Source organism: Oncorhynchus mykiss, chromosome 5 (genome assembly GCF_057628025.1).
Source record: "Oncorhynchus mykiss isolate SJ-2025 chromosome 5, ASM5762802v1, whole genome shotgun sequence".
Lineage (NCBI taxonomy): Eukaryota > Metazoa > Chordata > Actinopteri > Salmoniformes > Salmonidae > Oncorhynchus > Oncorhynchus mykiss.
The window spans coordinates 15,825,937-15,838,460 of record NC_143026.1 but is presented as its reverse complement, the minus strand read 5'-3'; the positions used below and the strand labels follow the sequence as shown (position 1 = coordinate 15,838,460).

Here is a 12,524-nt window from a genome sequence, read left to right as displayed (position 1 = left end):
CCCTCCCTCCCTCCTTCCTCCTCCTTCCCTCCATTCCCCTTCTCCTCCCTTCCTCCCTCCCTCCCTCCATCCCAACGTGGATGTTAAATACCATTCAAATGTCACCCTGCCATATTGATTGGAATAATAATTCTGAGACGTGGGAGAGATGCCTTGTTGATGCTAAGCAGGCAGTACGACGGTGAAAGCCATCCCTCACTGTCACAAAGGTGCAGTGTAAGAGGTTCCCGGTTCCCGCCCGGCACCGCAGCACCACTTTAGATGTGGACGCAGTTTACGTTAAGACCACCGAGGCTGTGTGTTAGTGTTGTTCATCATCACGCCGTAGTAGACCAATGACAGCGGGTGTAGTAGGATTCACAAAGAGTAAAGAGAGGGTCAGTGTAAAGGACCCAGCATTAGTGTGGTTATGTATGTTAGGGTGTGTGAGAGTGTTTGAATGTAAGAGCGATTTAAACAGCATTCTAAACAGACATCAGAGACGTGTTTGAACTATTTTCAGCGTGTGAACCGTGAATAGAACTAATTTACCCAGCAGCCAACACTCTTCCTTGTGAAACACCTAGGTCATGTTCAGAAGGGCCGAAAATCAGTGTTCTTATTGGATATAGTTCAGGTAGTACCTCCCAGTTTCACTCCATATCAAAACGTTTTCTCACTGAACACTACCCTCTGTTTAGCATGTATTAGTAACTCAACAACCCGAAGGAAATTGTAGAACGGCGCAAAGTTCTGTACCCACTCTTCAAGGTGAAAAGATTCAAAGGGAAACGTGTAGCGCTAGTAGTCGATAAACTGTATATTGATAACCAATTGTTCAGAGACACGAAGACTACTCAATGGCTATTCTAAATATTACTATGTTTCCATGGAGGAGAAAAATAATGGAACACCCAATACTATCCATGGTAGGGATTGTAATAATAAAAACTGGAAAACAATCAAATACAACAATTGATAAAGAAATAACTACACCATTCCAGATGGGAAATGTTGTAAAATAATTAGTATTCGACATTCTATTTACAGTATTTATAAATAGATAAGACAGAATTAGAAGAAAGGATAATTATTTAAATAATACATCTTCAAATATAAGGAACTGGAACACAAAAGTACTGAATCAAAATGGTAGATATAAAACACAGCAAACGGAGGACATAGAAGGCACAGTATGTGGGCCTCCCCCTTTTTCCTCCAAACACAATGATGGTCATTATGGCCAAACAGTTCTATCAGACAAGAGGACATTTCTCCAAAAAGTACAATCTTTGTCCCCATGTGCAGTTGCAAACTGTAGTCTGGCTTTTTTATGTCGGTTTTGGTGCAGTGGCTTCTTCCTTGCTGAGCGGCCTTTCAGGTTATGTCGATATAGGACTTGTTTTACTGTGGATAAAGATACTTTCATACCCATGATGTCAAGTAAAGAGGCACTGATTTTGAAGGTAGGCCTTGAAATACATACACCGTTACACCTCCAATTGACTCAAATTATGTCAATTAGCCTATCAGAAGCTTCTAAAGCCATGACATCATTTTCTGGAATCTTCCAAGCTGTTTAAAGGCACAGTCAACTTAGTGTATGTAAACTTCTGACCCACTGGAATTGTGATACAGTGAATTCTAAGTGAAATAATATGTCTGTAAACAATTGTTGGAAAAATGACTTGTGTCATGCAAAAAGTAGATGTCCTAACCGATGTGCCAAAACTATAGTTTGTTAACAAGAAATTTGTAGAGTAGTTGAAAAACGAGTTTTAATAACTCCAACCTAAGTGTATGTAAAATTCCGACTTCAACTGTACATTTTAAAATAAATTATAAATAATGTTTATTTATTTATTGTCCTATCATGATGGAACGATCCCCAACCCTATACCCTCGACACCCACCTTAGCAACCCGTACACTAAGGAGAAGTCCTTATCTGTTTTATGGACTACTGTAGGTAGCCTATACGCAGCAAAGACAGAAAGATAAATGAGGTCAGAGACCGACTAAAGCAGCACCGCCCCCTCAAGATTCTGAGCCTGCCTGGCAGGGTTGGTCCTACAAAGCCAAAGCCCCCTAATGGGAGAGCATAATATACAAGGAAATTCCCAAAGCTGCTAATGAGAACCTTGACGACCTTGTGCCTAGCCGGTGTGGAGCCCCCACCAAGGTAGTAGCAGTGCTGGAAACACAGTAACGCATGAGGAGGGGGGTCACACTCGGACAATCAGAGAGGGGGAAAATTATTGTGGTCTGACTGCACAGAGATGGTTGGTAAAATGGTCACAACGAAGGGACCAGCGTGTGTGTGTTTCAGGGGAAGAGGATGTATCTGAGCTCCATCAGCTAGGACTTAACATTGGTTAATCAAATCTCCCCATTCATAATCATTTTTGCATGCCTTTTCAAACAGCTACAAATGTATATGTAACAGTATAGCTTCCGTCCCTCTCCTCGCCCGTACCTGGGCTCGAACCAGGGACCCTCTGCACACATCGACAACAGACACCCTTGAAGCATCGTTACCCATCGCTCCAAGGGGAACAACTACTTCAAGGTCTCAGAGCGAGTGACGTCACCGATTGAAACGCTATTAGCGCGCACCCCGCTAACTAGCTAGCCATTTCACATCGGTTACATATATGCATTCGCACATCAAGTCCTTTCTTGAGTTGGGCTCAGGTATGGAACAACTTGAACATCTGAGCTTGTGGTTGTTTGTGGGGGAAGGGTGGGGAGTGTGTGTGTGTGTGTATCCCACATCTGTTGCTAGGGGGTAAGGATGTTAGGGACCATATAGAATGAATCACAATAATTGTTTGCTAAAACAATAATTGCTTGCCAAAAATGTAATTTTTTTAATGGCAATCCTGGTTATAGGTAGGTAACAATCCTGGTTATAGGTAGGTAACAATCCTGGTTATAGGTAGGTAACAATCCTTTGCATGAACTGCCTACATTACTACGCATATAAATTGTTAATTGCGGAAATTAAGATAACAAATCAAAATATATTTTAGATTTTGGATTATTCAAAGTAGCCACCCTTTGCCTTGATGACAGCACTGCAAACTCTTGGCATTTTCTCAAACACTTCATGAGTTAGTCACCTGGAATGCATTTCAATTAACAGGTGAACCGTGTTAAAAGTTAATTTGTGGAATTTCTTTCCTTCTTAATGCATTTGAGCCAATCAGTTGTGTTATGACAAGGTATGGGTGGTATACAGAAGATAGTCTTATTTGGTAAATAACAATATTATGGCAAGAACAGCTCAAATAAGCAAAGAGAAACGACAGTCCATCATCACTTTAAGACATGAAGGTCAGTTAATGCAGAAAATTTCAAGAACTTTGAAAGTTTCTTCAAGTGCAGTCGCATAAACCATCAAGCGCTATGATGAAACTGTCTCTCATGAGGACCGCCACAGGAAAGGAAGATCCAGAGTTACCTCTGCTGAAGAAGATAAGTTCATTGGAGTTACCAACCTCAGATTGCAGCTCAAATAAATGCTTGACAGAGTTCAAGTAACAGACACATCTCAACATCAACTGTTCAGAGGAGACTGTGTAAATCAGGCCTTCATGGTCGAATTGCTGAAAAGAAACCACTACTAAAGAGCACCAATAGAAGAAGAGAAGAAACACAAGCAATGGACATTAGACCGGTGTTAATCTGTCCTTTGGTCTGATGAGCCCAAATTTGAAATTTTTGGTTGCAACCGCCGTGTCTTTGTGAGACGCAGTTGGTGAACGGATGATCTCTGCATGTGTGGTTCCCACTGTGAAGCATGGAGGTGGTGTAATGGTGTGAGGTTGCTTTGCTGGTGACACTGTCTGTGATTTATTTAGAATTCAAGGCACACTTTATCAGTATGGCTACCACAGCATTCTGCAGCGATACGCCATCCCATCTGGTTTGGCCTTGTGGGACTATAATTTGTTTTTCAACAGGACAATGACCCAACACAACTCCAGGCTGTGTAAGGGCTATTTGACCAAGAAGGAAAGTGATGGAGTGCTGCATCAGATGACCTGGCCGCCACAATCACCTGACCTCGACCCAATTGAGATGGTTTGGGATGAGTTGGACTGCAGAGTGAAGAAAAAGCAGCCAACAAGTGCTCAGCATATTATGTGGGATCTCCTTTAAGACTGTTGGAAAAGCATTCCAGGTGAAGCTGGTTGAGAGAATGCCAAGTGTGTGCAACACTGTCATCAAGGCAAAGGGTGGCTACTTTGAAGAATCTAAAATGTATTTAGATTTCTTTAACACTTTGTTGGTTACTACATGATTCCATCGGTGTTATTTCATAGTTTGATGTCTTCACTATTATTCTACATTGTAGAAAATAGTAAAAATAAATAAAAATCCTTGAATGTGTAGGTGTGTCCAAACATATGACTGGTACTGTATATTTAAAAAATAGATATACAGTGCATTTAGAAAGTATTCTGACCATTTGACTTTTTCCACATTTTGTTAAATTACAGCCTTATTCTAAAATGGATGAAATTGCTTTTTTAAGTTGGAATACCAAGCGTAGCGTCTGGAGGAAACCTGGCACCATCCCTACGGGGAAGCATTGTGGTGGCAGCATCATGCTGTGGGAATGTCTTTCAGCGGCAGGGACTGGGAGACTAGTAAGGATCGAGGGAAAGATGAACGGAAAGTAAAAGTAAAAGAGAGAGAAAGTACAGAGAGATCCTTGATGAAAATCTGCTCCAGATCGCTCAGAACTTCAGACTGTTGACCTTCCAACAGGACAACGACCCAAAGCACACAGTCAAGACAATGCATGAGTGGTTTCGGGACAAGTCTCTGAATGTCCTTGAGTGGCCCAGCTAGAGCCCGGACTTGAACCCGATCGAACATCTCTGGAGAGACCTGAAAATAGCTGTGCAGCAACACTCCCCATCCAACCTGACAGAGCTTGAGAAGATATGCAGAGAAGAATGGGAGAAACTCCCCAAATATAGGTGTTCCAAGCTTGTAGTGTTATACCCAAGAAGACTAGAGGCTGTAATCATTGCCAAAGGTGCTTGTAAAGGGTCTGAAAACCAATGTAAATGTGATTCTTCCATTTTTTATTTTTAGATTATTTGCAAACATTTCTAAAAACATGTTTTCACTTTGATATTAATGGGTTATATTAATGAAGTGATGCAGAAAATTACATTGATGGAACTTGAATCAATCTATCTGCAATTTTAAAGCTGATCCACCCCCCACCTCCCCCAAAATGTACAAAAAATAAATAAATACAAAATTGTACCCTCTCTTACCTGGCGGGCACCTCAATGTTGGAGATAGCGTAGAAGTACTTGAGCAGGTTGTCTCTCTGCACGTACGTTCCCCCCAGGGCTGGCCGGAGCAGCCTCAGCCGGAGGTTAGTGAAGGTAAAGAAGTCCCTCAAGCCCTTCATACTCTCCATGCGCGTGTACAAGCTGTCCATGTTGAGCAACCTCGGTCCGGCAAACACCGCAAAACGTTCACGAACCTCGAACTTCACATTCTTATCGTTCTTCGACCCCACCCAGCGTGAGAACTGCTCAGTGCAGATGACACGGGTAATATTTGCAGGCAACAGGTCACGGACAAGCTTCGGCGGCATGTTGAAGGCATCTAGACAATCATCGGCGTAGAACTGGTAGGATTGCCAAGTGCGACCATGGTCCATGGACTTGTCCAGCACCATGATGGTGGGACGGCCGTACTCGAAGGTGATGGCGATGTCATCGGTCAACTCCAGGCTCTTGTTCCAGGCCAGGGATATGTTGGCCAAGAGGGGTTCTGGGTAACGGGACCATGTAACTGTCTGCCAGTAGGTGATGCGGCCTGTGCGCTCGCGGTCCTGCATCAGCTGGGGAGGGTGGGCCAGGTCCGAGTTGGAGGCATCACACTCATCACTGCACAGGTACGGGTTCTCCTGGAGAGGGGGAGGAGAGAAGGGAGTGGAGGGAGGGAGAAGGGGAAAGAGGAGAGAGGGAGAGGGAGAGGGACAAGATAATGAGTTGCTAGTAAAGGGTTGCACTCACATATCAAGAGTCTCTTGCAGGTAAGTTGGAATATACTGTGACTGTTGAAAAAACACACTGCTTCCAAGATATTGGAAAAAACCCAGATTTTATTACAATAGCTGTTTCGATCTATAGTCAGGCAAAATCATCACAGCTTAGACTGAAACATTGGGTATCTTGAAACTTTATATGCGCATTAATTTATCCTTCTAATTAAGTCAGTGAACAACACCTGCACAGAAAACTAACCAGTCAGTCAAAAGCACACAACCAGCCAATAACAAAAGCAAGTTACAGTTCTGTGGAGGCCGAGTTGATAAATCATCTGATTTATGGTGACACTGCGATAATAGAAAAAAACAACAAGCATAAGCAAAACATAGTGGACGTAGTTTGTGAAAAGCTATTCTCAGAAGAACCACTACTCAAATCCTAGCCTGAAGATATGTAGTCATACTGGTTCTTTCCTGCATAGTACATAGCTGTACATAGCCCATCTGTAAATAGCCCACTCAACTACTTACCTCATCCCCATATTGTTTTTATTTACTTTTTGCTCTTTTGCACACCAATATTTCTACTTGCACATCATCATCTGCACATCTCTCACTTCAGTGTTAATTTGCTAAATTGTAATTACTTCGCTACTATGGCCTATTTATTTCCTTACCTCCTTAATCCATTTGCACACACTGTATATAGATTTTTCTATTGTGTTATTGACTGTACTTTTGTTTATCCTATGTGTAACTCTGTGTTGTTTGTGTCGCACTGCTTTGCTTTATCTTGGCCAGGTTGCAGTTGTAAATGAGAACTTGTTCTCAACCTGGGTGAAATATAATTTTTTTGAAAAATAGTAGTTAATTGATTGAATAATGTCACTGACTGGCCCAGAGATTCCAAAACAAATCTAATTTAATTGGTCACATATGCGTGATTTGCAGATGTTATTGAAGGTGTAGCAAAATGCTTGTGCTTCTAGCTCTAACAAGTAATATCTAACAAATTACACAACGTATACCCCATAAACACAAATCTAAGTAGGAATGAATTAAGACTCTATAAATATGAAGATGAGTAATGCAAGATATGTAAACAAGTAAATGAGTAATAAGGGATAAGTAATAAGTAAATGAAATACCGTAGAATAGTTTAGAAAACAGTATAACTGTGTGACTAAGGTACCGTAGAATAGTATAGAATACAGTATATACACATAAGATGAGTTATACCAGATATTTAAACCTTATTAAAGTGACAAGCGTTACATTCCTTAAAGTGGCCATTTCTAGTCTATGCCTACTGGCAGCAGCCTCTAATGTACCAATGATGACTGTTTAACAGTCTGATGGCCTTGAGAAATAAGCTGTTTTTCAGTCTCTCGGTCCCAGCTTTGAAGCACCTGTACCGACCTCACATTCTGGATGATAGCAGGGTGATCAGGCAGTGGCTCGGGTGGTTAATGTCCTTGATGATGTTTTTGGCCTTCCTGTGACATCAGGTGCTGTAGTTGTCCTGGAGGGCGGGTAGTTTGCCCCCGGTAATGCGTTGGGCAGACCGCACCACCCGCTGGTGAGCCTTGCGGTTGCGGGAGGTGCAGTTGCCTTACCGGGCGGTGATACAGCCTGACAGGATGCTTTCAATAGTTTGTGAGGGTTTTAGGTGACAAGTCAACATTTTTTGGCCTCCTGAGGTTGAAGAGGCTCTGTTGTGCCTTCTTCACCACACTGTCTGTGTGGGTGGTCAATTTCAGTTTGTCCGTGATGTGTATGCCAAGAAACATGAAGCTTTCCACCTTCTCCACTGCGATCCCATCGATGTGGATAGGGGGGTGCACCCTCTGCTGTTTCCTGAAGTCCATGATCATCTCCTTTGTTTTGTTGACTTTGAGTGAGAGGTTGTTTTCCAGGCACCATACTCCCTGAGCCCTCACCTCCTCCCTGTAGGCTGTCTCGTCATCGTTGGTAATCAAGCCTACTACTGTTGTGTCGTCTGCAAACTTGATGATTGAGTTGGAGGAGTGCTGGGCCACGCAGTCATGGGTGAACAGGGAGTACAGGAGGGGGATGAGCACGCACCCTTGTTGGGCCCCAGTGTTGAGGATCAGGATAGTGGAGGTGATGTTTCCTACCTTCACCACCTGGGGGCAGCCCGTCACGATGTCCAGGACCAAGTTGCACAGGGCAGGGTTCAAACCCAGGGCCTCGAGCTTAATGATGAGTTTAGAGGGTACTATGGTGTTGAATGCTGAGTTATAGTCAATAAACAGCATTCTTACATAGGTATTCTTCTTGTCCAGATGAGATAGAGCAGTGTGAAGAGTGATGGTGATTGCATCGTCTGTGGATCTATTGAGGCAGTAAGCAAATTGAAGTGGGTCTAGGGTGGCAGGTAAGGTAGAGGTGATATGATTCTTGACTAGTCTCTCAAAGCACTTCTAGATGACAGAGGTGAGTGCTGCAGGGCGATAGTCATTAAGTTCATTTACCTTTGCCTTCTTGGGAACAGGATCAATGGTGGCCATCTTGAAGCATGTGGGGACAGCAGACTGGGATAGGGAAAGATTGAATATGCCCGTAAACCCACCAGCCAGCTGGTCTGCACATGCTCTGAGGACGCGGCTGGGGATGCCGTCTGGGCCGGCAGCCTTGCGAGGGTTAACACGTTTAAATGTTTTACTGACGTCGGCCATGGAGAAGTAGAGCTACAGTCTATGATAGCGGGCCGCATCGGTGGTACTGTGTTATCCTCACCCAGCTGCGTTGGGTTCAGTAGGGCACACAGTAGAACAAGTTTTTGAAACAGAAATGTATGTTTGTTGTTGTCTGACGATTTATCACACCATTTCAAAATGTTTGTTTCTGCTGAACACGGCCCTAGTGTTCCAGGCCATCAATCCTTGTTAAGAGAGGAAGAATGAAAAACCAGCAGCACAAGATATCTTGAGGCTACCGAATTGAACAGCCCTGCTATAGAAGATCTAACAGTGTGGGTGGCTATGACTTAATACTGAAAGGACTGGGTCTTTTCTCCCAACAACAACATTAGATGAGATCCTCCCACTCTCACTAGGGAGACGTGGCACGCTTATTTCCTCTCAGATAACCTCATTAACTACTGCTGATATCACCCCCTTATTAGACGTAACACAACGAGGCACAGACACAACACAGTAAAATAGTGAGAGATGCCTGTTAAACACAACAGCTTGCTACTCCATAATACACAACTAGGGTTGCAAAACCCTAGAAACTTTCCCAAAACTCATTGGAAGATTCCAGGAATCAGCAGGAAATCAGCAGGAAATCCAGAATCCTCCAACCAGGATTTCCAACCGGAATCTGGCCCTAGGCCAAGAAAAGGTACACATTTTTGTCCACCCCTCACTCCTGCCTCCGATGCAGCAACCTACATTGGAGAGGATTTGTGGCCTGCCCTAAGGAAATGACCCCTGACCTCCAAATCCTATTGAAAATGATTACACTCAACTGACACTGTCACACTGTCCCAGATACACAAGGACACATAGGTTACATAGCGGAACTGCATTAATGCAATATACAGGACAGAGTGGCGGAGGGTCTGTGTAGAGAATGACGCAAATACAGTGTGTGTACTTGTGGTTTACATGCACATCTGGATCTGGTGTGGGACTGAGCAGTGATGAACTAAATTATGCACTAAAAGCTGCACTTGACCTTATTGGCTGACCTCTCTGTTTCTTAGATAATCAGGGAGGGGGGAAGTATTTTGTTGTGTATGGGAGGGTTGCGTGAGTGAGTGGGTGAGTGTTGGTATTTGTTTAACTCTCCCCTCCTCTTCTCTTTCCTTAACCCCTCTCCCCTCCTCTTCTCTTTCTTCTACCCTGCCCCACATAGCTACCTCCTGCCAGCAGTATGTACACACACACACACACACACACACACACACATAAATCCCAGCCAACTGCTACGGCAGGTGGCCCGCACCGCTAATCCCATCCAGCATTTATCCTCGCTGGGATCCTGTTGCCGCGACGATGAGCACCACGGCGATGGAACTCTGTCGCCGTAAACATGCGGCAGTGATAAGCAGGTTCCCTTTTTTGGAGGGACGCGTCTCAATCGGAGCAGAAGCTTGCTCATTCCCTTAAGCTTAGAGACCTAGATCTGGCTCAGAATACACAATAACCATGGTCTAGAAACAATCTAACCTAAGTACGAGACTCAGTAAGAACACATGTAGTTAATTTTAGCCAGTTTGCTACAGCACATGTGAAATATTATGTGGATTATAATTAACGGCCATTTTTGTAGGGGTTGATACATTTTTTGTTAGGGAAAATCAAGTCTGGAATTTCAAACTTTAGAAGCATTTTTAACTCAAATACACTACAAGTTTACATTTAATGCTCTGCGGAACAATTATCAGCAACAAAAGAGTGATCAAATTAAGATCTTACATCTGTAAACAGTATTTTATGAGCCGATATGACACGTCCCAATTGGAGCAAAAGCTTGCTTGAGCCCTCATTTCCCTACACCTGAGGGATCTAGATTTGGATACTGACACTCAAAATCTGAGAAATATATTTTTTGTTGTGTGATTTGGAGAACGTATGGACCAGATGCAAATATAAATGGGCATATCCATCTTTATGAGAGGAATCACTCCAGTAAGTTACAGAGACATCGGAACACTAAACAACTATGTACCAAACATACTATTCAATTCAAACAACTCACATTATCAATACAATTTGTCTGTTTGTCTAAGAAGGAATAGGACCCAATCAAATTCAAATGACCTACATCAAAATAAACAGAAGGCATGCTTTGTAATCTCTCTTGCTCTCATTCTCCTTGCCAGCAAGGGCAATAAAGTCCAGGACAGCCAAAGAACACAATGTAGTTTCTTTGGAACAATCATCCAATGAAGTAACCGTCCCATTAAAACAGCCCACAGTGAGATACAGCCAGGGATATTGCTTCCTGGCTCAGTGTGTTTGTTTTGTTGTTTGCTGTGAGTTAAGGTCACCAGGGGACTGTCTCCCTTGCCCTGTTGGGGAATGTGATTGTCCTGTACATAAGAAGTGTATGTCTGTTACATTTTAGTCATTTAGCAGACACTCTTATCAAGAGTGACTTTAGGTAAAGAGTGCGCACATTTTCATTTGTCCTGGGCCCAATGGGAATCAAACCCACAACCCTGGCGTTGCAAGTGCCATGCTCTACCAACTGCACCACGTGTGTGTCAGTTATTATGCTGGTGAGTGTGTGAGTGATAGTGGGAGTAGTAGTGTGATAGGATGAGTGATGAATTGTTTGAGCATGTGCGCATGCACGTGTGAGCGTGTGGGTATCAGTGTCTCTATCAGTGTGAGTATGGCGCGTGTGTGAGAGGGAGTGTGTGTCTGTGTATCTGCAACATTATGCTAAACCTCTTTGTCAGTCAAGATGGCGCAGACAGACTTTGCAGTATTTAAAAAAATGTATGTACTATTTCTTACATTTTTAGCACAGACAATCTTAAGTGTCATTACATACAGCCGGGAAGAACTATTGGATATCAGAGCGACATCAACTTACCAGCACTACGACCAGGAATACGATTTTCCTGAAGCGGATCCTTTGTCCGAACCACCCAGGGCATTTGAACTGATTCCAGAGGCTGACCCAAAACAACGTCGCTGGAGAAGAGGAAGACGGAGCGGTCTTCTGGTCAGACTTCGGAAGCGCGCACACCACCCACCGCTTACGAGTATGATACTCGCTAATGTCCAGTCTCTAGATAACAAGGTCGACGAAATCAGGTGTGGAAGGACCACCAGAGGGCAGGCTGGGCTCACGGATAGTAGCCCAACCAGGCATGTGAGTCAAGGTGACCAGAGGCAATTAAGCACAGCTGACGGTACTAATGAAATATTCTCTTTCCCCTACAAGAGAGAGGAGGGAACCAGCAGAGAGGAGAGGAAAAAGAAAGAATAAGAGTGGTTGCTCCACTAAAGGAGAGGACGTATCTTTTGGAAGGCAAAGAGAAGGAGAAGATAAACCATCTCTGGAGAATGGCCACCAAGAGAGGGGAGCTATCCTCGAAGAACCATTAAGATGGTGACAAACCCGTGATTTTTGTTATAGTTTAAAGATAATCGTCTTGTGTTCCTGTTTCATCTGAAGAAGAAGATGTGTGTTTTTCCTTGGGAGATTCTCATTGATTGTGTTGGAGTGTTTGTATTGACAGAAATCCCTCAACAGAGAACTCTGTTCAATCAAGAAAACCTACTCCCGACTCGTTTATTCCACCTTTCCACTTTAGAGTGACACCAAATTACTTGGTGAGCTCACAGGGCAAGGGTTGATTTCCAGAGAGACAGCAGGGATTGTAACATACTCTGTTTCACAGAAACATGGCTCTCTCGGGATATGCAGTCGGAGACGGTACAGCCACCTGGATTCTTTGTGTGTTGCGCCGACCAAAATAAACATCTCTCCGGGAAGAAGAAGGGCGGTGGTGTATGTTTCATGATCAACGACTC

General features: G+C 43.5%; 1 protein-coding gene across 9 annotated transcripts in view; it reads right to left on the bottom strand.

Annotated features, from left to right (window-relative positions):
- ntng2b (netrin g2b) overlaps nt 1-12,524 on the bottom strand; it is a 184,649-nt gene that overhangs the window by 75,623 nt on the left and 96,502 nt on the right. For all 9 annotated transcript variants that reach the window (XM_090233914.1, XM_090233910.1, XM_090233913.1 and 6 more), the window contains one exon: nt 5,276-5,919. In XM_090233914.1, coding sequence (XP_090090040.1) covers nt 5,276-5,919 — 644 coding nt within the window. The remainder of the gene's footprint in view (nt 1-5,275; nt 5,920-12,524) is intronic.